Here is a 25,192-nt window from a genome sequence, read left to right on the forward strand (position 1 = left end):
GACACACAACCTTAACTCTGCTGGGGTTACGGTTTGGGGGGCGATATGTGCTGGACGAAGGTCACCCCTTACGATCATTCCAGGCACATTAAATGCACGTCGTTATATCGACAACGTTCTGGAACCGCTGTTAGTACCTTTCATGCAGACGTTGCAGAATGCCATTTTCCAACAGGATAATGCAAGACCCCATACTGCTGTGGTTACAAGAAGGTTCCTGGAGCAGGTTGGATTGCAGATTTTGCCCTAATCTGCACGGTCACCGGACTTGTCGCCGATTGAACATGTCTGGGATATGATGGGTCGGCGACTAAGATAAGTACCCAGGCTTCCTGAGAATCTGAATGAACTTCGACACCATCTAGAGGTTGCATGAAACGAGATACCCCAGGAGGACATCGACCACTTAATAGAGAGCATGGGTAGGAGAGTTAATGCATGCATAGCTGCGCGGATGCAACCCACTACTAGCTGTTTCTTGAAAAATGATAATTTTTGTTTTGCTTTTTCATCTAAACTTTCATAGTTTCTTAGTTGATAATAAAGCATTATTTTACCGAAGATTCAAAATTGTAGTCTAATTCTTGGTAGTGTATTTCATGTGAAAGTGAGTGTATTTACTTGTCCACTCAATGTAAATCATTTGCTATCAATAGCAAATATGAAGTAATTAAAGTTTCAAGTAATTTTTGTCGAAAATTTTCTTGTTACCAATATTAATATTGTAAAGGAAAATGTTTAATTTAATAAAAAACTTCTTACTTGCTTGTGAATTATTTATTATTAATGGTACCGGTTTCGACTACAGCTAGTCATCATCAGCTAAATCCTGTATAAATGGAAAATATAAAATAGAAGAATCACATTGAAATTTTTTTTTTCTTATCCAAAAAAACTTACGTCAGAAAAAGAGTTGTTAAAATTTAGAAAATGTAGATACAACACATGTGTTTAAACATATTAAAATATTATTAAAATGTTAAAAATTAAAAATTAAAACTGACACGAAATAAAATGAAAACAGAAACAAGAACAAAACGTCGGGACGAGCACTTCTTATAAAATGGAAGACTTTAACAAAGAAATACATTATCTGTTACTTATTGTATAAAGACGTGTGTGTTGTATGTATATACAAAACTACTTAAGAACTTATTTAATAATTTGCAATTAAAATAAAGGTAAAAAGAAATAGTTATTAGTTATTTCTTATTTTTTAAGAAGGAGTATAACGGAGTATATAATATGTCAATTTGATCATTAAGAAGGTTATTGTTTTTACATTTTTTGTGGATATCAATTTCTAATGATTCTAATAAATCTATTTTAAATCCCTTCTCACATTTATGTAATAGTTTTGTTTTATGGAAGTCAATTATATGTCCTGTTGTATGTATATGTTTGTGAACGTTTGAATTTGTTTTTGTTTTGTGTTCATGCAATCTTAAGTCCAGTCTGCGTCCAGTTTGTCCGATATATATACTATTACATTCTTCACATACAACTTTATAAACACCACTTTCCTGGAGAATTTTTTTATTATTATTTAAGCGATGGTTGGATAGTAAGTTGTGTATTGTATTTTTATTACTATAGGCCATTGTTATTTCGTATTTCGAGAAAATCTTTTGAGCTTGTATAGATATATCGTTATAAGGAACTGGTTTGTAAGCATTGTTTGTAATAGATTTTGTGTATAATGGATCTTTAGTTAACGTAATTTTCTTTAGAAGTTTGTCAATTATGTTGCTTGGGTATTTATTTTTTTCAGCCAAATTATAAATGAAATTAAGCTCTTTAAGTCGCTTTTCATTGGAAAGTGGATAATTTAAAGCTCTGTTAGTTAAATAACGAAAACTTGCAGTTTTGTGAGAATAGGGATGTGCAGAATCATTTGAAATTATAGTAGGAATCGCAGTTTTCCTATATACCGGGTGTCCCTCAAAAGTGGCTCACCCCCATATATTTCTTTATTATTGGTGATATAAGAAAACCATTTGGAATGCATAGTTAGGTCGCTAAAACGGATTATTACGACATGAAATCATTCTTTTTGTACTTCCGGTTATACCGGATGTGAGTACTAATTTCGCTATTTTTTTAAATCTATAATTTTTTTTTCTTCAGTTGGGTCGATAGTATAATTTCACATAACTTTTATTTGAAAAAATTTTCACGATTGCTTATAATTTTTGAAAACAAAATTATTTTCGTTATTTTATAACGTTTTAGTACCTTCGGAAAATGTATTACAACTTTTATTAGTTTTAAAAGAAAAACGCGATCAAACAATTAAGTTTAATTCAATTATTTTTTATTTTTTTCTTTATTTTTTGTACTTTTACACTAAATGTTCTGTAGCTGATAGTTACTTACAATGTCCATTGTACATTATAATTTGGATTGTTTACTTTATTTTGGTTAAAACCTCTCAGATCACCTGACCTCACACCTTTAGATTCTTTTTATGGGGCAAAATCAAAAATGAGCTGTATAATACACCAGTAAGGTCTCGTGAGGTATTAGAAAATAAATCGAGTTAGAAATTGTATTACCTAAATATCTCCGCAGGAATAACGTCGGGTCGTTAGATCGACAATACGCAAGATACAATTATGTCAAAATCGAGGCGGAAGCATTTTAAAAATTTAGAAAATTAGTTTTTTTGAGCTTACAATTGAATTAAACTTAATTGTTTCATCGCGTTTTTCTTTTAAAACTAATTTAACACAACTGTTAATTTACACCATTATTAAAAAAGAACCACTAACTAAAGCATGGCAGTAATCACTGCTCGAGGAATAGCAAACCAAGAGGGACATAACGTAGTTTGTACTATTAACCTAGCTACTATGTGTCAAAAGTTGTAATACATTTTCCGAAGGTACTAAAACGTTAAAAAATAACGAAAATAATTTTTTTTTTCAAAAATTATAAGCGATCGTGAAAATTTTTTCAAGTAAAAGTTATATGAAATTATACTGTCTACCCAACTGAAGAAAAAAAAAATTATAGATTTAAAAAAATAGCGAAATTAGTACTTACATCCGGTGTAACCGGAAGTACAAAAAGAATGATTTCATGTCGTAATAATCCGTTTTAGCGACCTAACTATGCATTCCAAATGGTTTTCTTATATCACTAATAATAAAAAAAAATATGGGGGTGAGCCACTTTTGAGGGACACCCGGTATATCGAAATTTAGTTTGCCATTCAAATTAGTAAGTTTTAGGTCCAAGAAATTTAATTCTTTATTATTTTCTAATTCTAGTGTGAATTTTAAATTTGTATGGATTCTGTTCAGATATTCATGAAAAATTTTTTTAAATTTGTATTGCTGCCATCCCATACTATAAAGATATCATCAACATATCTTATCCACTTTGTGATATTGTTCATGAAAGGATTCTTAATGGATATTATATGATTATTTTCAATATGATCAAGATATAATTCTGCCAATATTCCGGATAAGGGCATTCCCATAGGGTCTACCTATGTATATCATTAATTTTATAAAAATTGTCGTTAAATTTACAATAGTTTTGTGTAACAATATGTTTCAAAATAGTATTAAGTTGTGAGGTTGCATTTTAGTTGTGAGGTTGCATTAATAGTTGCATTTTTAAAATAGTTATCGAACAGAATGCTTGCCAACTTCAGAGTTAGATCTATAGGAACGATCGTATATAGGTTTGTTATATCAAAGGATAGTAACATCTTGTTAGTTAAATCTACATCTTTAATGTTGTGAATAAATTCCATGGAATTTAAAACGGAAAATTTAGGTTGAAACCCTATTAAACGAAAAACGTTGAGCATGAACTTGGCGAGTTTAGAAGTGGGTGCATTATTAAAGGCGGTGATAGGACGAATGGGCATATCTGTCTTGTGTAATTTTGGTAAAGCGTAAAGTTTAGGAATTTTAGGGTTCATATGTATGAAGTATGAACTAAAAAAATTATTTACACGATCCGGTCTTAAATTTAAATGCGGAGAAAGTTCTATAAGTGTTTGTTTGTTTTTATTTATGATTTCTTTTGTTTTTCTAATGATTAGGTCCAAGGGATTTTTATTTAGTTTAACGTAGCCATTAGCGTGCATGAACTGTTCTGTTTTTTGTATATATGTCTTTTCGTCAATAATCACAATGCCTGCTCCTTTGTCTGCTTTTGTGAAAATAGCATTAGTTTGTTTAATTTTACTTTTAATCGATTTGATAGTTTCATAGTGTTGAAAGGACTGTCTAAGTTCTATTTTATCTTGGAGTTGTTTATTTTTATTCTTCTCTTGTTACAAATTCGTATTCTTCTCTTACAAATTATTAAATAAGTTCTTAAGTAGTTTTGTATATCGATACCTTACTTTGAAAACCTCGTAAGTGCATTTTCCTATGTTTTGCAGAAGCAAAGAAAAACTGTTTTGTGTTAGTTGTAACTAAGTTTTGAAAACAAAATTTTAGTATGTTATTTATTTAAGCATATAGAAACAATTAATATAACAAACATTTTTAAAAATGGTCTAATATATTTTTTTAATAAACATACGAGTTTTTCATTTTAAAGTCGGAACTAAATTTTAAGTTACGAGGTATTCAGTGCGGCGCGGCAAAAAAAACCTATATTTTATTAAAAAAAAGTTTATTCTTATGAAAGTTAAACGAAATTAAACTGCCTTACAATAAACATAAAATATTTGGTTATAGCTAAGCAAAAAATAAGAATTATTGCACATATTTTATTGTGCTAAAATATTAAAAATTAAAACTTTTAATGATATAGAAAAAAGAATGTTAAAATTTGGTTTATTTAAATTTTAACTGGTCATAGAAACTATGAAAATCAGATAACAGAGAGCTCTTTAATCCTGCAAATGATCAAATTTCTCTTTAGTGATTTTCCTAGGCCCAGAAAACAATTTTGGCAAAGAATTATTAGCAACTGGTTTCACATTTTTATTAAAACGTTTGTTTAACACACTCCATCCATCGGTGTGGTTCAACTTTATGAATATTTCCTTATTGGGTGTATACTTTATAGCTTTTAAATCATGGACAACTGGGTCTCCCGAGCGAGTACCTGGTCTAATAGAGTTAACAAAATTTACACTTAAATAATTTCGAAAGAATGTTTGTTTGAGATAGTGGATAGTGTAAGGTTTTGGTAGTTGCCTTCCTTTTTGGCAGTGGACAGCATACTCCGCAGGAACATTAATATCGCGATTCTTCAATCTTCGTTCAATACAAGCATGCATGCTGTCCACTTCCATCTGCGTATGGCCTTTTTCCAAAAACTTTTGTATTATAACAATATTTTTCTCAATTGACAAATTTAATAGGGCGTTGGACAAAATAGAGTTTTTGTTCTGATAACCGCAGTTATCACTGTAGATAATATGTATATTATACATACAACACACACGTCTTTATACAAGTTCAGTTGCTCGCTAAAGCTCGCAAAAAAGACTTTCGTTCTTGAATGCAAAAGTGTCATTTCGCTATCTTGTATCAAAAATAACTATTATGTTCCGTAATAAAAATGGAGGATTGCTCATTAAATATGGCGGAAAAAATTGTAAAACATCAAAAAATTGCAAACAATGTAAATCTTTAGACCCGTTTCAGGGATTCTTCCATTATGCGTTTATAATGATTTTATCGCCTATAGGAGATATAGGGGACTGTACGAGCGCACTGTATATTCATGAAATGAATACTGCACTTCATTTTTAACAAAGGAAGATCTTCCCCATCCCAATTATCTTTTTGTATCAATTTGCGATTTTTCTTTCTTTTATATCTGCTTTCCATATTTTGTATTTTTTTTATTACCCATTTAATAACCCATTTACGCATAACTTTGTCGATATTGTCATGAACACAATTTTAAGCCTTTCGTTTATTATCTATAACTTCTAAAATTATTCGACTTAGGCTCGTTACTACCATCTTCTGGTTAAGCTATCTATGGGATTATTACTATGGTTACGGCTATTTCACGCGCTCTGATTGGCTAGTATATGTGTTTATCTATAAGATAAATTTAACTAAAAGATGGTAGTAATGGACCTTAAAGGATAATTTGAGATATAAAAGTTTGAGTTAGGGGAATTTCACTATATACTGGGTAGCTGGTATGTATGAAAACGGTCGCTTATTTCCTAAAGTAAGATAGCTGTGAAAAATGTTGATACAAAAGTTTTAGTTTTTTAAAAATTTATTACATTAAAGGCAAATTATTAAGTATACAGGTCAGTCAAAAAGTTATAACGAAACAAAGTTACGTTTTCTTTAATAGAACATCTTGTGTATTATTCCATATTTCAGTTCATCTCGAAATTCTAAACAAAATTCATATAGTACACCATAAACCTCAACTTAACCGTTTTCTAGATATCGAACTATGAAAACGTACGGATTTATCGAATTAGTTGCGTAATTTATCATTGAGCGCAAATTATTCAATCTAAATGTACTAAATGTTTGACATATGTTATGTCAACAGCGTTGCTGTGGAGATAGAAACATTCAAAAATAACTTGAGCTATAAATATAATCGACTAACATATTTTTACATAATTTATAAGGAAGTAATTTGCAAAGTTCAATATTTCGAAAACAGTTAAGTTTAGGTTGATGATGTGCTATATAAATTTTGTTTAGAATTTCGACCTGAAATATGGAATAATATACAGAGTATTCTATTAAAGATAACGCTACTTTGTTTTGTCATTACTTTTTGAGTGACCCTGTATACATAATAGATTGTAATATTATGTTGTAATAGATTAAAAAAACACAAAAAACTTTTGTACCTTAACATTTTTCGCTAGCTATCTTACTTCTGGAGATAACCGACCATTTCCATACACAACAGGACCCTGTATATCTACAAACACTAAAACTTATTAGACTGTGCTACAAGACAAGTTAGTACAAATTATTCTAGTGGCAATTGAAAATAAATCAGAAAATCCGTGTGGTGTATTACATTATTAATTATATTTATTCTTGTATATTTGTTTAATTCCTCAAAAAAGTCGGTGAAATTTATAATATAACTGATTGGGTTATTCGTATGCAAGAGTGATATAACTTGGTTGTTTACTTGTAGATTACTTGTAATTACTTGTAGAATTTGAGCGGTATGAGTCTAAGGGCCGGTTTATCAATGTCAAGTTAAATCTGTTAGATACGCAACTCATGGATAAACTTGCCTAACAAATAACCTCAGTGAACCGTTTATCCAGCAACATTCTACCCAACAGGCAGCAACCTACAAGATAGAACATAGATGGTACCCCTGAGTGTTAACATTAGAACCGGAAATGAAACGTAATTGGTGAAATTTGAATAATTGACTTTAGTTTATGAAGTTGATATAAACAGCTGATGTTTTGGAGGTTATCATTCCCGTGTGCTTTCGGTATTGTGCTTTGTTTTCGAAAACCTCTTTTATAATGGAATTCCTACATGAATATTTATTAGACAGCGATAAAGATGAGCATATTGTCCAACTCTTAAATTATAAACGACGACCACATATTATAAAAGAAAGAAAAAGGTCAAAACCACTTTGAGGAGTTGGACGAATACGTTTTTTTGTTAGATTACGGTTAAAAAAAGGACACAATTTTGTCAATCTTGGTTAAAATTAAGACGAGATTATACTATATTAGATTATAGATTATATTATTTATTTTTTTTAATTACTAGGTTATTATTTATTTTCTATAGCATTTTTATATTCGTTTGCCAAATCCATCAGCAAGTTCCTTTCTGCTGTACTAAAATTTGATGATCTTTTCTTTCTCTTGCTTATCCATCGCCACAATTATAAGCTAATTTATTTTTGACGTTATATTTTGATTTTATTGTCATTTCCTTTCACCAAGCAACCAAACTTGTGCTCACATTTTTTTAACAATATCTAATAGGTAAACCCTTTTTAAACCCATTTATCTATAAGATTACCCTAAACTACGGGTGGATAAACGATTCGTCGACGTTATCTATCAGCTACAATTTTAATTAGCAGATAAATCGTCTTAACTAGATATTGATAAACCGGCCCTTATTTGAGTATTATGAACACTTGAATGTTATTTACGCAGTTAAATCGTGTCTATTTTACAACCCATACCTATTCTTGTTTGGCTAAGATTTGTTCAAAAAACATCGTTTTTACGTATATGCCATTGCTTTAGGCCAAACTAGCCTTTTATTTTAAACATACCTATTCTGGCAAAAATAAGAAAAAATTCCATGTCTCTTAGTTAAGTAACAACAAAATTCGTTAGTTTTCCGAAAAAGAATATTAGTTCGATTGAGTTACGATTTCTAAAAAAGAGTAGTACATAACCCTTGGCAAGTAATTTTAAAAGATGGCCTGTTTAATCAACTTTCCAAAATGGTACAACACTTGCCATTTTTCTTTTCATAAAAAATATTATTGCCTGATTTTCTGCAAAAGACACGTTATTTAAAAAATTCATACTTTCGTATGCTATTTCTATTTACTCTTTATTTTTTCTTAACTTTGTTAGAAGATGTGCCACTCAATATCTACGAACTATAAAATGTGATTTTAATAAGATGGTTGCCCTTATATCCTGCAAAAGGACTATGTCGAATAAGGTTTACCTAATGATAAAATTAAGCAAAAGGAATTATTAATTTATCTAATCAAGGAGATTTAGGCCAAATAATGAGGAGACCAGGTAATCGAACGCGTTTTTTGCTGAAAAACTGGCAATAATATTTTTTAGGAAAAGAAAAATGGCGTGTTATACCATTTTGGCATCTTGACTAAACAGGCCAGCTTTTAAAATAACTTCCAAAGGGTATTGTACTACTCTGTTTTTTAGAAGTCATATGTCCAACTTAATAGACATAAATTCTTTCAACCTTAACTCAATCAAACTAACATTTTCGTGCAAAACTAACGACTTTTGTGGTTTGATTTGTGACTTCTATAGTAGCATGGTTCTTAAGGAATACATTATTAAGGATATCACTATTAAATTGCGAACATTTCTGACCGTAGTATCTAAAGATATGATGTACGGGAACGATTTTTAACATTTTCAAAAATATGTCTATTAGCACTTAACTAAGAGACATGGAATTTTGTTCTTATTTTTACCAGAACAGGTATGCGTTGGCCTCTCACCCGGTGTCCGCTTGACGTTGAGTTTCGGGACATCCTCTATAGATCAAAGATGATGATATATAATTGCGTATGTCATTACATCAGGATGATGGAGATTAACAAGTTATTAATATACAAAATGTTTCATAAGAAATATAATATTAGATACAACATCGATATCTCTAAAATGTAACGAGCAATTATCGTTTAGTGTTGAATCCTTTTGTATCCTGACGTAACCAAGTCAATTATAAACAATAAATTAGGTCTTCAGCAGTATTTTGTCAAAAGTGGTGTTAAAATACGCTAACATGCGCTGACTTTAAACCTTTGTAATTAGATGAGGGAATTAATTTATGTTATATTTAAACCTTTGCACAGAATGTCCCGTATCTTCCGGATCAGAGCATTATACGGTTGAAGGATACATTATTCTGAAACGATTTTTCTAAAAAAAATGTTTCGAAATGTTTATAATAACCTGAAGAACTGTTTAAAGTCGTCTAATATCGTTTCACGGAAAAAGTTTATTTCTCTTTCCGTGTCGTATCTATTGGTGAGTAGACTAGTTATGAACGGGTGGACCGGCCGAGGGTGGGACCGATTGGCTGGATCTGATTTACGGTCTGCTATTCTACGACTTTAAACAGTTTCCGTGCGGTTATTATAAACATTACGAAAAAATTTTATTAGAAAAATCGCTGTGTAAATGTAACCAATGTGATGCCTTAAAAATGGAACATGACTGAAAATTATAAAGCAATTGTATTTTGACTATCCCTGTAATATAAATATTAATACTAGGTTTACTGTTTAAAAAAACATATACTTTAATTATTTTATTACTATTCCTTAGAAAGCCTTGAGTATGAAATAAAAATGTTCAGATATCGATCAGTTTTATTAAAAGCGAATATAACGAGTGACTTACCCACAGAAGTTATTCAGAATATGCTTTCAAAGGTGGAAGTTGAACATTTTATGACCGGCGATTGTATTATAAAATCTGGAAGGATTGGAACTTGTATGTATTTCATCGTAACCGGAACAGTGGCCATTTACACTTACTTTGGCGTAGAGGTAAATAGAGGTAATAACTTGTTGAATATTTCCAATAAAATCATTATTTATAGATGTGTCATTTGTATGATGGAGCTCATTTTGGTGAAATGGCTCTTCTATTAGAACAACGTAGAGTAACTACTGCAATTGCTTTAGAACCGTGCGAACTATGTAGATTGAACAAAAGTGATTTTTACGAATGTTTAAGTCGGGAATCTGGAGTTTTTCAAAAACTAGTGTTAGGAGCCAAAGAAGGGATGAAAACCGTCAAAGTGTTAAATGAAATGCATCGTGCTGAATTAGAAAAGTTGCATATCTTGCAAACGAAGGGAACGTTGAAAAAATATTTAGAAGGACGACATCAACAATTTTAAGTTCTTTATTAATAATAATGTTATTGTCATAATTACTTGCAATAATGTAATAATTACTTGTATGAAATAAAATATCCCAAAAATAATCGATAAAATATTTTTATGTTTAACCTTAACTGGAAAACGAGAAAATAGTGGTCAAAATTTAAATATGGAGTGTCATAAATGAAAATTGAAAATAGTAGATTGGAAAGTAGATATGGTACATATGGAAAGTTTTGGATTGTATTTTTTGCAATTAAAGGAAAGCTGTCAAATAAAATTATTAAAATGTCAAAAATATCAGAATTCTAGGAACGAGATTCAGGTAAGCGTAATGACTAATGAGACATAATATATTGTGTTATTTTGTTTTGTTCGATTATTAATTTTTTTTATGCAAACCAATTATTACAAATTAATTATACAAAAACGATAATTCACAAAAAAATATTTTATTTGATTCGCAACGAACAAAAATACATTTTTAAATCAAAAAGAACATGAATCTCAGGGAATAAAAATAAGTCGCAAGTTCATGGGGACATCTATTAACTAAATTTTTAAATTTTCGAACTAAACATAAATACTAGCCTAAATAAATACGTCTGTGCAAGAAAGTGGTAACTCCTTTAGAAGAGTGTTGTCGTAGACAAAGCTTATACGCGTTTATTTTATGAGTGTCTTTTAAGTTTGATTTTTAATCGCGATGGTTATAAAAATTAAAGAGTTCTGAAGGAACGGAATGGGTTAAACGAGGAACAGGTAACGTTTGATTACCGATAAAAGGAAATATGTTCACTTATCTTGTTTCTTTCCGGAGGTCAGTTAAAAATGGTTGGCTGACCTTGATCTTGAGGGATGGGTATTTTTCGGTATTAGTAGTTTTGGAATCTCGAGAAATTTAGTTCTCGGATCCTTTGGGAACAGGATGGAAAATTGGACTCGAACTCAGGTATGGTTTAGATTTCTTCGAAGATAATTCAGACACACTTATTAACTTTTACTTGATAAAGAAAATTGAGTTGTCAAAAAAAAAATTCTAAGTTCAGACTTAGGTTAGAAGATTTGAGGATAATTTGACGTAGATTCGACAACGCTTGGCTCTAGCCAAAATTGAACTCGAACTCAGGTATGGTTTAGATTTCTTCGAAGATAATTCAGAAACACTTGTTAACTTTTACTTGATAAAGAAAATTGAGTTATCAAAAAAAAAATTCTAAGTTCAGACTTAGGTTAGAAGATTTGAGGTTAATTTTACGTAGATTCGACAACGGTTGGTGTCAATTTGCGCGGCCTTATATACCCTTTTTGGACAAAGGCATCTTGGATATCCAAATTTGATCGGCTCAGTTTGAATCTGGGCTCTCTGATTGGTTGATTCAGTGGCGGGAATTATAAATTACACAGGTTGGCCAAAATAATTGATTTTTTAATGAAAATAACTATCAATTTTGAAAATATTCGAAATTATTAATAAACTTTAAATTTGATTAAGATTTTGTAATTTTGTTGCTAATTTTTCGTTTTTTTAGATAAACGCGCTTTCGGGTGTCAATAATGATACTGAAATGGATGAAATTGCGGCCTATGGGTTAAGTCGATACAATCTATCGATCTCGCATATTTTTAGAATCTAAAATCGTCTGAAAAGTCGCCAAAATCAATATCTGTCAAAACTGTAAATGACAAGGTCAAATTTGAAGGTCATGGACTTCAATGAATTACCTTTTTCTTGCACATCGCCCTAATTTTTCTTAATTCTAAACGCCTAATCTATAATATCAAAGATCTTAAATTTAATTAGCCTTTTTTGTTTTTTCGGAAACAGAGATTTTATTACATTATGCATTACAAATAAATGTTTAAATATTTTATTTAAGGTGGACTTTAATGCAAATCTTCTATATGGAGTTAAATTTAAACAAACATAATCCTACAAGAGCATCTGATTACATCGATCTACCGTCGCAAATAAAAGTAAAACGTGCTATGATAAATATACAAAACGCCGATGATATATACTTTGCATGGGCCGTAACATCCGTACTATATGAACCGAACGGTTTACCACAGAGGTCATCTTCGTACCCAAATTACCTGAACTGTGGCTTGGGCTATTCAAATATTGTTTTTCCACTTAAATTACGAGATATAGGACCTGTATATAGATACCTGTATTTGAAAAGCAGAACAAACAATCTATTAATGTATATGGAATAAATGAGTATTTTAAAAAGGCAGTTATTGTTGAATAAAAAATCTGTCTCGATTACTATCATCACAAGCATCGTAGAATGGTCATGAAATGGATCCCGGTCAATCTGTGTTGGGAAGAATGAAAGATGAATATCCAAATAGGTGCTTAACATCATTTGTTGGAACAGGAACCAAAGCGTACAGCATCACCTTACATGGTGATAATGTAAAAAAAGCTAAAGGAGTAAAGAAGTATGTTATAGATAAAGATTTGAGTGTAACCGAGTATAAAAGGGTGGTTGAATGTGGCGGATCGATTCATAAAACATGTACATTTTTAAATCAGAATTTCATACTATGTATACTGAATTGAGGAATAAAATTGCTCTTTCATCGAGCGTTGATAAACGCTACATATTACCGGATGGATGTAATACTTTGGCGCGGGGTTATTGGTTGATAAAAAGATTGTAATTAATATACATATTTGTAATATTCGATTGTTAATAAAATCTTGCGAACTTTTTAGTATGTCTTTATGCATATTTTATATGTTCTAAAGAACGTTATTTTTTGAGATTCAAAAATTATGGGACGGACCTAATCCTAACCATTTCACGAACAGTTGATTTCCTTTCCGCCGTAGCACTTTTTCCACTAACAAGGGAAGTGTCACAACTGTGTCTCACCGATTTCGATGCAATTTGGTACAGTCATAGAATGGGCCAAAATAAGGTTCGCACATTTTTTTATACGTGCGGTAAAAGCCCCTGGGGCGAGTTATAGGGGTTGAAAGTTTGGAGAAAAAGTACGTTTTCACTTATATTTTGAAAACGAAAAGTGCTATCAAAATTTGGTAAATTGTAACTGATATTCATTTTAAAAGAGCTTTCTTTTGATGTGTCACACATATAGCAGAGGGTTAAAAAGGGCGAACTACCCCTATTTTTTTGGAATTATTTAAAAACCACCCTATCGATTTTGGCGGCATTAAGTATACTTCTAGTGCGTTCAAAAATATTAGTTAAGGGTTTTTTCCCATTCGCCCTAGATCAACCCCAGCGAAGTTACGGGGGTTAACATGTAAGCACTTTTCGTAAGAATGATGTGATAAAATTGTCAGGTATTTTGAAAATACTTTAAACAAAACCGTAAATTAGTCGCACAATAAAATGTTTAGTGTAAAATAAGGCATAATACACCATATAGGGGTTGTTGGGGTTATCCACCCCCTTAAAAATTAATTCTATCCCGGGCGTTATTTGTCGATTACGGCGAAATTTGGTACTGTGTTTGTTTTATATTTGAAGTAAAAATTTTTGAAAATGGTTATAAGGGTTACAAATTAGGGGTAGTTTTTTGTTTATACCTCGAAGATGAAAACTGCCATCGTAACTGTGGTATTGTTTTTTAAAAATCTATCTATCGATGTTCCACGAGGTAAACTACCCTCATTTTCTTTAAATAATAAATATAAAACTACTAGATAAATAAGATATTTTATTTATTTATGAGTTAAAAAGCAACTGACAAAAAAAATAGTTCAATATACCAAAGAAGTTTATTCTACATTACTAATTGACGTTTTTTATGTATTATATTAATTTTCAATATTAAATTTATTTTTATTCTACGTAGTGTTGGCAAAAATGAAAGTCGTGGAAAAAATGTTTTAAACATAAGGATTTTTTACACCATGCACATGTTATGACCGCTATATCCCCACAGATATCACACGTTGGCTTCTCACTCGAAAAGCAAACTTCCACGGGATTTTCAAAATGGTCTGGTCTCTCCTCTATATAGCCACTTGCAAACCATGCGTATTTAAAAACATTTATAAACCGAGGGGAAGCCAACTGGTTATGCGTCAACGATTGCAATTTTAATATGTTATCCCTCTGATGTAAATTGACATCATACTGGTAAAGAATAATCTGATCAGAGAATCTTCTAATAAAATTTTTCCATATTCTGAAACCAAATACATCTAGGGGCTGTATTTGACCTGTTGTCCCTGCAGGTATAGATAAATGTTTAAAATTAGTACCTGATGGAGTTATTTCACTAATAACTTCAGGACAATGGCCACTCCAAGAATCTAATAATAATAATGATTTAGAACCAGTATTTGGAAAATATACATTTTGGAGCCAATTTTTCATGTGTTCTGAAGTTAACTTTCCAGATTTTGATGCCAAAACGTATATATTGTCTGCTTTAAACATTGTATTTGCTACCCTCGGTCCAAAGCTGCCAGAGGGTTCTTTTAAAACAATAAAAAGTGGAGAAAGAAGTTTCCCATCAGCAGATATTACGGGTTGAATTGTGTAACTGTGCGTTGTAGATGACACCGACTGGACCACACTTTCTACGGTTTTAACTCCTAAATCGCTTAATGTTCTTCCCGAATGGAATTCCAAGTTAAAACCGCTCTGATCCGAATTGTAGGTGTTTTCAGGTCCATATATTTGGATTTGTAGCTTTGCCTCTTTAACGAAATCTTTTGCTAAAGTTTTTACTCGATCAACATTTCCAATTTGTTTTTGGGATAGAAATTTTGTTATTTTTCGGCTTACTAACCGATTTGCTTTCTTAAAACGTTGCACCCAGCTATGAGATGCTTTGAACAGTTGAGGAGATAAATTCTTTTCATTTCTAGCTTGTATAGCCCATCTGCGTATATCAATATCATGTAGTGGCAATTTATTATCTACGGCGGCTCTCGCTTGATTAATTACAAATTCGGTAATTTCTGCTAATTTTTCTTTGTATGTCCCTCTTTCTTCAATATATTTAGACCATCTGTGCAATTGGGTCTTTGACGTTACTTTTCGGTATTTGTTTTTTACGGTTTCTAGTTTCAAATAACCTTTCTTCCCACTTGTCCAGTAATTTACCGCCTCTAATTTGTACTCGTAGTCGATGTCATCCTTCAATGGACAATGAGCATCAGTATCTTCTACAAACCTGTCAGTTGTATCCTGGTCTTCAATAATTTGCTGACCGTCATTGATGCCATTGGATGAATCGAAAATTAATACAGTTTCGTCTTCAATTTGCATATTGTAGTCTTCCATACTTTCCATTAAAATACGCTGTATATTTTCTTTTAAACTAACTTCTGCTTCATTTACAGGAGTCTGGGGAATATTCATAACAGTAAAAACTGTCATTAGCAAATTTAAAACGTTTATTGGGTTTATTGTAACCATTGCTTCTGTCAGTTGCTCTGAAACTAAAATCTACCCACTGGACACACGTTCTTTTATACTAGAAAAAACTATTTTGAGAAATGACCTTTAGCAAGCGGCACTAAAAAAACAAATATTGTGCCAAAATTTTTTTGGTAGGTGTATTTTTGGCAACATTATGTAGAATAAAAATAAACTAATAAACTATATAAAACAAACACAGTACCAAATTTCGCCGTAATCAACAAGTAATGCCCGGGATAGAATTAATTTTTAAGGGGGTGGTTAACCCCAACCACCCCTAAATGGTGTATTATGCCTTATTTTACATTAAACATTTTATTGTGCGACTAATTTACGGTTTTGTTAAAGTATTTTCAAAATACCTGACAATTTTATCACATCATTCTTACGAAAAGTGGTTACATGTTAACCCCCGTAACTTCGCTGGGGATGATCTAGAGCGAATGGGAAAAAACCCTTAACTAATATTTTTGAACGTGCTGGAAGTATACTTAATGCCGCCAAAATCGATAGGGTGGTTTTTAAATAATTCCAAAAAAATAGGGGTAGTTCGCCCTTCTTAACCCTCTGGTATATGTGTGATACATCAAAAGAAAGCTCTTTTAAAATGAATATCAGTTACAATTTACCAAATTTTGATAGCACTTTTCATTTTTAAAATATAAGTGAAAACGTACTTTTTCTCCAAACTTTCAACCCCTATAACTCGCCCCAGGGGCTTTTACCGCACGTATAAAAAAATGTACGAACCTTATTTTGGCCCATTCTATGACTGTACCAAATTGCATCGAAATCGGTGAGACACAGTTGTGACACTTCCCTTGTAAGTGGACGTCAGGATACTTAACTTTTTGTAATTCCTCTCGATAGAAACCACCCATAATTTTTTCATTGGATGCATCTCTGAGCAGATATGTTGTCGGGAAAGTATTTTGAACAGAATGTATTGTAAACACTTTGTTAGACCAATTGGGGATGTAGTTTTTGGTAAAGGCGTGTCAATGCCTGCTCACTCGGACATGATCACCGACACTAAATTTTTTAGTATAAGGATCGGCGACCTTTATGTCGCCGAATTATAACAGTTTTTAACAAAGCTGGAGCGAGCTTTCTTTTCGCAAATCAAAGACCGATTTTTAAAAAGAACTTATTTATGTTACTTTAACAGATTCTTTGTTTCTTTGTTTGAACTCTGGGCAATATCGTCCTCTGGTTCGGGTTGGTACGTATTGGGAATAAGACCCTCACGTAGTTGGGGTGGTTCGAGCTTCGGAATAAGATCCTTACTCTGGGTTTTTGACTTCAGGAATGTTGGCCCTCAGCCTTGGGTTCTTCTTGTGTAAGGGTGTTGTCCGTTTTCTTGTAGGATCGTTGCAATAAAGAATTGAAATTCACCAGCGTTTATAAATATTTTCTTCGAGTAGTATAAGTCCATATACTGTTAGCACTTATCCTACTGACTGCGCCGGTTTTCTTTTCGCAAATGAAAGACCGATTTTTAAAAAGGAACTTATTTATTTTATATTAACAGACAAATATTGACTCTAATACAACAATTGAAGAACTTAAATTAAATTAACGTATGCAACGCTTTACATACCTTTTCTATTCGCAAACGGCAGATTCAGCATATTTATATAAGACGCACTGGATGGGAAGCCGTAACTCGCGCTCAAATATGACATTTACCATATAGAAATTTCAAACATGGCTATGACTCAAAATGTCGTATAACGTCAACAAATCACATTTTGGACACAATTTGTTTTTTAACTCTCTCGCGCTCCAATATAACATTTACCATATAGAAATTTCAAACATGGCTCAAAACGTCGTATACGTCAAAAAATCACATTTTGGGCCCATTTTGTTTTTTAGCTCTAACGCGCTTCAATATAATATTTGTTCAATCCTACCTTCGAAATTGTCAGTTTCTAGCTTGGATACGAGTGTTGAAAGTTGTTATTTGTATTCACTCTGCCGACTTTCATAGAAACGAGTGAGTGAAAATTTTTTTCAACCAGTGTTAGTTAGTTAAATATAAGACTTTTAAAGGAACAACTCTTTGTTTAAACGTAACGGCTGTTAACTAAAATACGGTGGACAGCCACGTGGAAAGTTAATTAAGTATTTCACTTCTATAAAGTATTAATTTTAATCAATTTATTAATTTTATGCATAATGATGACAATTATCAATTTGACACAAATGGTTGTTTATATATATTATATCAATTAAGAGCATGACAATTAATGACAATGTCAAAAACTGCAGTCGTCGCCGACATGTCGACATGAAATTACTCAGGAATTATCGAATTTTAAGACGGGTTTTCTCTAAATAGTAGGATTGAATAAAACGCTATACAGCACACGTGAGAATAAATAACTTTCTTGTTTAATTTCTTGTGAACATTTTCAGAACGCTTTGTTTATTTCTCCCGAATATCTGAATCTCAAAACAAAAAGTCGTAATAAAGTACTATTAACGAAAATAATAAATAATGGGTTTTATCAAAGTAGGCTGATGAAAATTTGCATATGGCCATAACTTTTCATTATGAGTAAATTTTTTTAGTAACATTTTACCATACTGTAAACAGAAAAGGTACTTTACCTGACACACAAGAAGTTTTAGCTTCAGTATCAACACTCACTTGTTTTTTAAAATTTTAAAATATGTCCAAAATTAGTCTTTAAGCAAGCAGGCCTGAACCCCAAAAGATGACAGCTAATATCGAAAAAAATTTACATTTTATAAGAGTCGTTTCACCTATCCGGGGACACACTGTTGTTGCGAGGTGTTAAAAATTAAACCCAACTCTGTCGTTTTATTTAATTTATTCCCAATTATAATTGCTACAAAGGTGTTGACATTTCGGTGGTAACTTATGATCTGAATTTCTTTTTCGTTGATTCCCAGTTCATCGAAGTTCGCACCTAGATCGTACGATTTTCTTAACCAATCACATTAAAGAATTGAACGATTATTTATTGATTTTGCAAAAAAAAGTAGAACTGGGAGTCAGCGATTCACGTGAGCACATATGTCGAAATCTAAACAACGAATTTAATATTTATTTTTTAAAATAACACAAATAAAATAACTAAAAGAATAAAATATGTATATATATACTTATATTATATAGGAGGTAAAGCAGGGCTTTACAACACTGTATACACATACAAAAATATAAGAAACTTCTTACTTGCTTATATTTTAAATACTTATTGGAACCGGTTTCGACACAAATCTATATATATATATTGCTAGGTAATTTTTCAAAATTTTTAATAACGATAATATAAAGTAGCGCGCACTCAAAAACAATGACACTCGTATTAAAAACACTTTATTACGCAAGACGCAATTATTAGAACAGCAATTGACACGGGGTCCGAACCAAGAATGTATCTTTTCGGAAACCGATAGCGGTTCAAGTGTCGAGGGGCCTTAAGTAAACAAATACCAGGTACACGCTCATTCCCTCTAGACATAAACAGAATGAGCGGGTACAGTCTGTTTCATAGAAATATCAAATTAAATAACAATTCTTAACAATCTTTAAATTAAAACGCCTAATTGCTAACAATATATATACAGTATGTCCCCGGATGGAGTTACAAAGAGAAAAAAAATTTTTGTTACTGATTTTTCAAATTTATCTCAGCGTAAATAATGCGTCGGATATGTTCAAACTACTAAATCGCATGCAGTTTATACTCTAACTATAAAAGTTAACTAATTATTCCAATTTTTATGTAAATATTGGATTTTTTTCTAAATTGAAAATTGAAATTGAAGTTCACGTGTAACCATAGAAACCATAAAACTTACAACTTATGTTAGTGAGATCAAGTCTTTTCATGCGATGTTAACCGTGAAAGGGAGACTTTATTTAGTACTGTACTATGGTACTAGTGAATCATGTTTTCGTTATAGTCATTAGTATAGTCGTTATAGTTATACAAAAATTTTAGCAAAAATATCCGGTCACAAGAATATCTCATGTGGGGCCCGCAAACTGATGAAAAAAGAATTTGGAAACGGGTTTTGTATTATCCATAAAGAGGCAGACAAAGAGACTAAATGAGGAAGACGCTGCTTTTCAGATAGCTTTTCAACAAATGACATTGTTTCTTCCCAGCATTGTCGTTATTGGAGCGATGTAAATCCAATTGCCCTTAAATTTTATACGGTCAATGTACTTTCAGCAAGACAGTTGTCCAGCTTACCATTCACACATTGTGCCAAATGGTTAAATTAACAATTTCGTCAAAAATGGATTGAATTGAATGGTCCTAGTTGATGGCCAGCACGTTGTCCTGATCTTACAATTATGGATTTTTATTTTTGGGGGCGATTGAAACAAATTGTTTACAGTGAACCACAAGATGATGCAGAACTATTAAAACTAAGAATAATTAAAGCGATAGAATCTCTACCACTGGCGGAAATTCGTACTTCTTATAAAGAATTTAGAACTCGTCTTCAAATGTGTGCCGAATTGGGAGGGAATTTGTTTGAATGAGGATTTATTCACTTACAAATAAATAATATTTATTACTTACATAGTGGTTTTTACATAAAAAAATTACATTTAAAATAATTTTATTCAATTAGCCATATTTTAATTTGATTTGTCCGTATAGTTTTCACTAATATAAGTTGTAACTTTTATTTTATTGGTTTCTATGGTTATTTATCGTAAATTGAACTTGAAAAATTTTTAATTTAGGAAAAGTATAATTTTTACATAAAAATGGGAATAATTAGTGAACTTCTATAGTTAGAATATAAAGTTCGTGCGATTTAGGTCCGCTTTTACCACCTCTAGTTAAACTGGTCGTTAGTCTAACTATCGGATAACGTTTATCTATTAGTTAACTACGAAACGACTTTTACCATTTCGATCTAACTAATGGATAGGCTATCTAGTAGTTAACGTCAAAATCTAGGGGAATATTATAATGACTGTTGGTGACTACGTGTAAGAGAGGTATTACAGGTTTCTATGTCCTTTGTCCGTCGGTAATGGTCGGTAATTCGTGGGTAATTCTCATAAACATGTCAGTTCTGTTAGTGGCAATTAACGATCACGAAAAAACAAAAACCGCAAATCAGGCCGAAAAGCGTATTCGGGGGGCAAATTTTAAACCTGAAGAAATAACACTTTTACTTGACTTGGTGGCGGATCATAAAAATGTCCTCGAAAATAAAAATAGCCACGTTAGTACGTGAAAAATAACGTTTCGGTTTTGCAAACAACAAGGAAAAGTAAAAGTACAATCAAAATATTAGCTGATACTAACTAACCTACTATGTATTTATAAAAAATTGATCTGCTTTATATGGTATAGTGTCCAATAAAGCTGTTCACGATACCTATAATGAGTTATTAAAGAAAAGATTAGAGTTAACAACATTAATGTTAGAAAATGAGAAGGAAAGAGATGGAAGTGATAAAATTGAAAAAAAAAGTGGAGATAAAAAAATTAAGAAAAGAAAAAGACAGTTCTATCTATTTTTTAAATACTTGTTGACGATATTTAAATAATAATAATGTACATATTTATTGTAAATAACGTTTTTCTTATTATTATTTGTTATAATTATAAAGTTTATTTTTATAAGTTCCGAAAATAATTGATAACTACTAATCTTCTATTATTGACCTAAAGCTAATGATTCGCTAATTCCACAAAAGTCAGCTACATCCAATAACATGTTGCCTGTATCAAAAAAATCTTAAAGTAAGCAACAATCTATTTGAAACAGGGATTGCAGAATATCTAAAAAAAAATAATTATTAATTCTTCTACTGATAAAAACTAGGTGCTATACATAATATATATAATACTTCCTCGTTCGTGGTTTGATGTCATTATCAATTTGTGCTAAAATGTGGTGAAAACACACATTCCTTTGATAATCGAAATCTTTTAATAAATTCATCAGTTTGATGGCGGACGTGGTCTATTCTGTCTTTTATTACGCGTCCACCCCGAAAGGGAAATAGATAATTAATTTTCTCCAAGATTTCTTGCTCATCAATTTCAAACCTTTCGAAATCCATGATTTTTTATTCTATCGCTGTGTAACACTGTTATAACACGACAATAACACCGTTTTAATCACTATTATGGAGTTTTGAGCGAACGTAAGCGTTTATTATGATTTTAGGTTAGATTTATGTTACGCCATCTAGTTAAAAATACCTTCAACCAAGTTTATCAATGAGGTAAATATTTAACCCGACCCCCAAACCGATAATTTCGGATAGACCGAAAATAACTATTAGTTAGCGCTATCAACAAGGTAAATATGGTGGTAAAAGCCGATTTTTGCGCTAACCATTAGTTAAAGTTAACAACCATTGTAACTAGAGGTGGTAAAAGTGCTATTTATGCTGAGGTAAGTTTGAAAAATCAGTAATACATTTTTTTTCCTCTTTGTAACTTGGGGACATCCGGGGACATACTGTACATATAACTTACGTATATACTTACGGATATAACTTACATCATAAATGAAGAAAATGTTAACGTTAATGTTTTGGAGTCGTATATGTCATAAGCGGAAACACGCATTGATTGAAAGCCTTTGTTTTCAAATATAGAGGGTTTGTCAGGTTTTTGTAGCAGGACTTTCACAGCCGATAGATCTTTAAAAATTAACACAAAAACTTCATATAAACATAGGCGACACACGCTTTTTTGGAAGATACAGGATTTCTTCAAAAGCAATAAAATGACTCCTCTAGAAACCTTCGTGGGCTCATGCACAACAACTTTGCTAAATATCATCACGTGATCAAATGCATAGTTTACGATTCTGTAAAGGACATACAGACAAACATTCATTTTTAAATATATAGATTACACGTGTATTTCAACCGATTCTTTTCAAATTTGGTATACGGAGGATTTTTGGCATGAAAAAACGATTATGGAGTCCGTTTTACTATAGCCGGCACTCTGTAACGTATTCTCTTTACGGATTAAAATAACAATAACTTTTCTGACAGTATACTTTTTGGCTTTTTGAATAAAAAATCTTATTCTCGGTACTTTTTTAAGCAAAAAGGGTACTCTTATCAAAATGCGCTAAAGTTTATCGTTTTCAAGATAATCCGGTTTTTATTATTCGATACAGACCAATGTTTTTAGAGGATAGTTAAAGATAGTTAAAATAATGTGTGCCATGGAAACAAAGTAGGTAAATTAACTAATGTTTTAGTTTATTAATATTTTTTAATCTAAATGTTAAAATAAAGAAATTGTTGAAAATGTAGAAAATTTTGCTTGCATAATTCTAACCGACGAATTACTGATCGAGTAAGGGTATTTAAGAACGGCCTTATGTCATTCAAGCATTCCTAATCCTATTAAACGTTCATCCCTTGTAGGAACAGGTGTCTCATACAATTTTCCTCTCAAAAATACCTCCACACAAAAAAGTCTAAAGAATTAAGATCTGCAGATCGTGGGGGCATGTGTCTGGCCCACCACGACCAATCCATCTTGCAAGAAAATGTTTGTCTAGCCAATTTCTTACCACCCTACCGTGATAAGCTGCACAATCATCAAGTTGAAACCAGGCCTGTCTTCTTAAAGCTAAATCAATGTTATCCCACATGCATGGTCAGCTACCAAAAATTACACGAACGCCGCAGCGGTTAGTTGTGGTGGTAAAAAGTATAGCCCGAAAAGATAATTATTATAAACACCTACCCAGTGTTGACACTAAATTCATGTTGGGAATTTCGTGGCCGAATTGCGTAGGGATACCAAAACATGTAAACTGTGAAAGTTACAATCCCACATCTTGTGAAACACGATTCATCGTTCCACATTACATTATTTAAAAAATCTCTATTGTTGGCTGATGCTTTAGTAATCCACCGATAACACGTTACACGCCGTTCTTCATCGTCTGGTTGCAATCCTTGCAAGGGTTGTAAATGATAAGCACGTCTATGATCATGTTTTAAAAGGCAATAAACACGCGCCCTAGAAATTCATAAGGTATTCGAAACTCTTCTAACACTCGTACTCGGGTCTGTGTCGAACTCACGCAAAATTCTTCTTCTAAAGTTTCTTTGCAGTTTAACATTTTCATTATTACAATCTACCCGTCATTATTTAGACCTTTTTCAACTATTTATTATTATGCACTTTCACAAACACAGAAGGATGCGGATGTCTTCTATTTCGGATATCTTCTCCTATACTCTAGGGCTACTTCTGCTGAATTTCCGTTTGCAAACCCATAAGTGAATATCTGCTAACTCTTGGTTGGGAAAAATAAACGGCATTTTATAAAGTTTTTATGCAGCAAACTCTCTTTAGGCTGTCCATGCGAGTGTGATCCTTCTGTTTATATCGCTTGTTTGATTATCTATATAATTAATATTTAGCTCGACTCTTGCACACACCTCCTGTAAGTCGTTCACCATTAATTTCATCTCTCTAAGGCTATCTAAAATAAGAACTATATCGTCCACGTAGCGTAAATTATTTAGGTATTTGCCATCAATGTTTATGCCTTCTTGGGTTCAATCCAGTTCTTTAAATACATTCTGCAGGACTGTGATGAACAATTTGGGTTCAACATTGTATCTACTTGTTTTACTCTCTTCAGTACTTTTATGCAATTTTACCGTCATTGTAGCCTTCTTCGACTCTGCATTCTTGAAGTGCTTCTTGCAAAACTGCCATTTACTCAATTTAAATTAAATTTTTTAAATACCTGTAAATACCCATCTTTGGTAAATACCCCCGGGTATACAGGCGTCCCGTATCTTCCGCATCAGAGCATTATACGGTTGAAGGATGCATTATTCTGAAGCGATTTTTCTAATAAATTTTTTTCGAAATGTTTATAATAACCGCACGGGAACAGGTTGTAGACAGGTTGTATTAGTGCAGCCACATAGCGGCTGCTACGCCACCATCTAGAATTAACAAAATAAATTCAAATAAGTTGTGAAGAAATACAATTAAGTAAAGCATATTTAGAACTCACCTTCATCATCATCGGTACCCATTTCTCGTAATTGATTTACGATGTTGCATATTATGCCTTTTTCTTTGACATGATTTTTGTCACTTAGGAATGCATAATTATCTCCTCACATTGCTTCCAATTCATTAACAAACTATCGTGATTAGTATCAAACCCTGCCGTAAAGTCCATGTTAATCTGTAA

The 25,192-nt window shown here is 31.9% G+C and overlaps 1 protein-coding gene and 1 long non-coding RNA gene across 4 annotated transcripts in view; one reads left to right on the plus strand and one right to left on the minus strand.

Annotated features, from left to right (window-relative positions):
• Positions 1-10,658, plus strand: part of LOC111419553 (potassium/sodium hyperpolarization-activated cyclic nucleotide-gated channel 1-like) — a 42,993-nt gene extending 32,335 nt beyond the window's left edge. For all 3 annotated transcript variants that reach the window (XM_071194596.1, XM_071194594.1, XM_071194595.1), the window contains 2 exons: positions 10,007-10,230; positions 10,284-10,658. In XM_071194596.1, coding sequence (XP_071050697.1) covers positions 10,007-10,230; positions 10,284-10,586 — 527 coding nt within the window. In that variant the 3' untranslated portion in view covers positions 10,587-10,658. The remainder of the gene's footprint in view (positions 1-10,006; positions 10,231-10,283) is intronic.
• Positions 10,659-21,486: 10,828 nt separating this feature from the next.
• LOC139429091 (uncharacterized) lies at positions 21,487-22,178 on the minus strand. The gene is made up of 2 exons (XR_011639793.1): positions 21,827-22,178; positions 21,487-21,774 (listed from the first exon to the last, which is right to left on the minus strand). It is a non-coding gene; the product is annotated as an uncharacterized lncRNA (long non-coding RNA).
• Between the last annotated feature and the right edge of the window lie 3,014 nt (positions 22,179-25,192).

This window comes from Onthophagus taurus, chromosome 2 (genome assembly GCF_036711975.1).
Source record: "Onthophagus taurus isolate NC chromosome 2, IU_Otau_3.0, whole genome shotgun sequence".
Taxonomy (NCBI): Eukaryota; Metazoa; Arthropoda; class Insecta; order Coleoptera; family Scarabaeidae; genus Onthophagus; species Onthophagus taurus.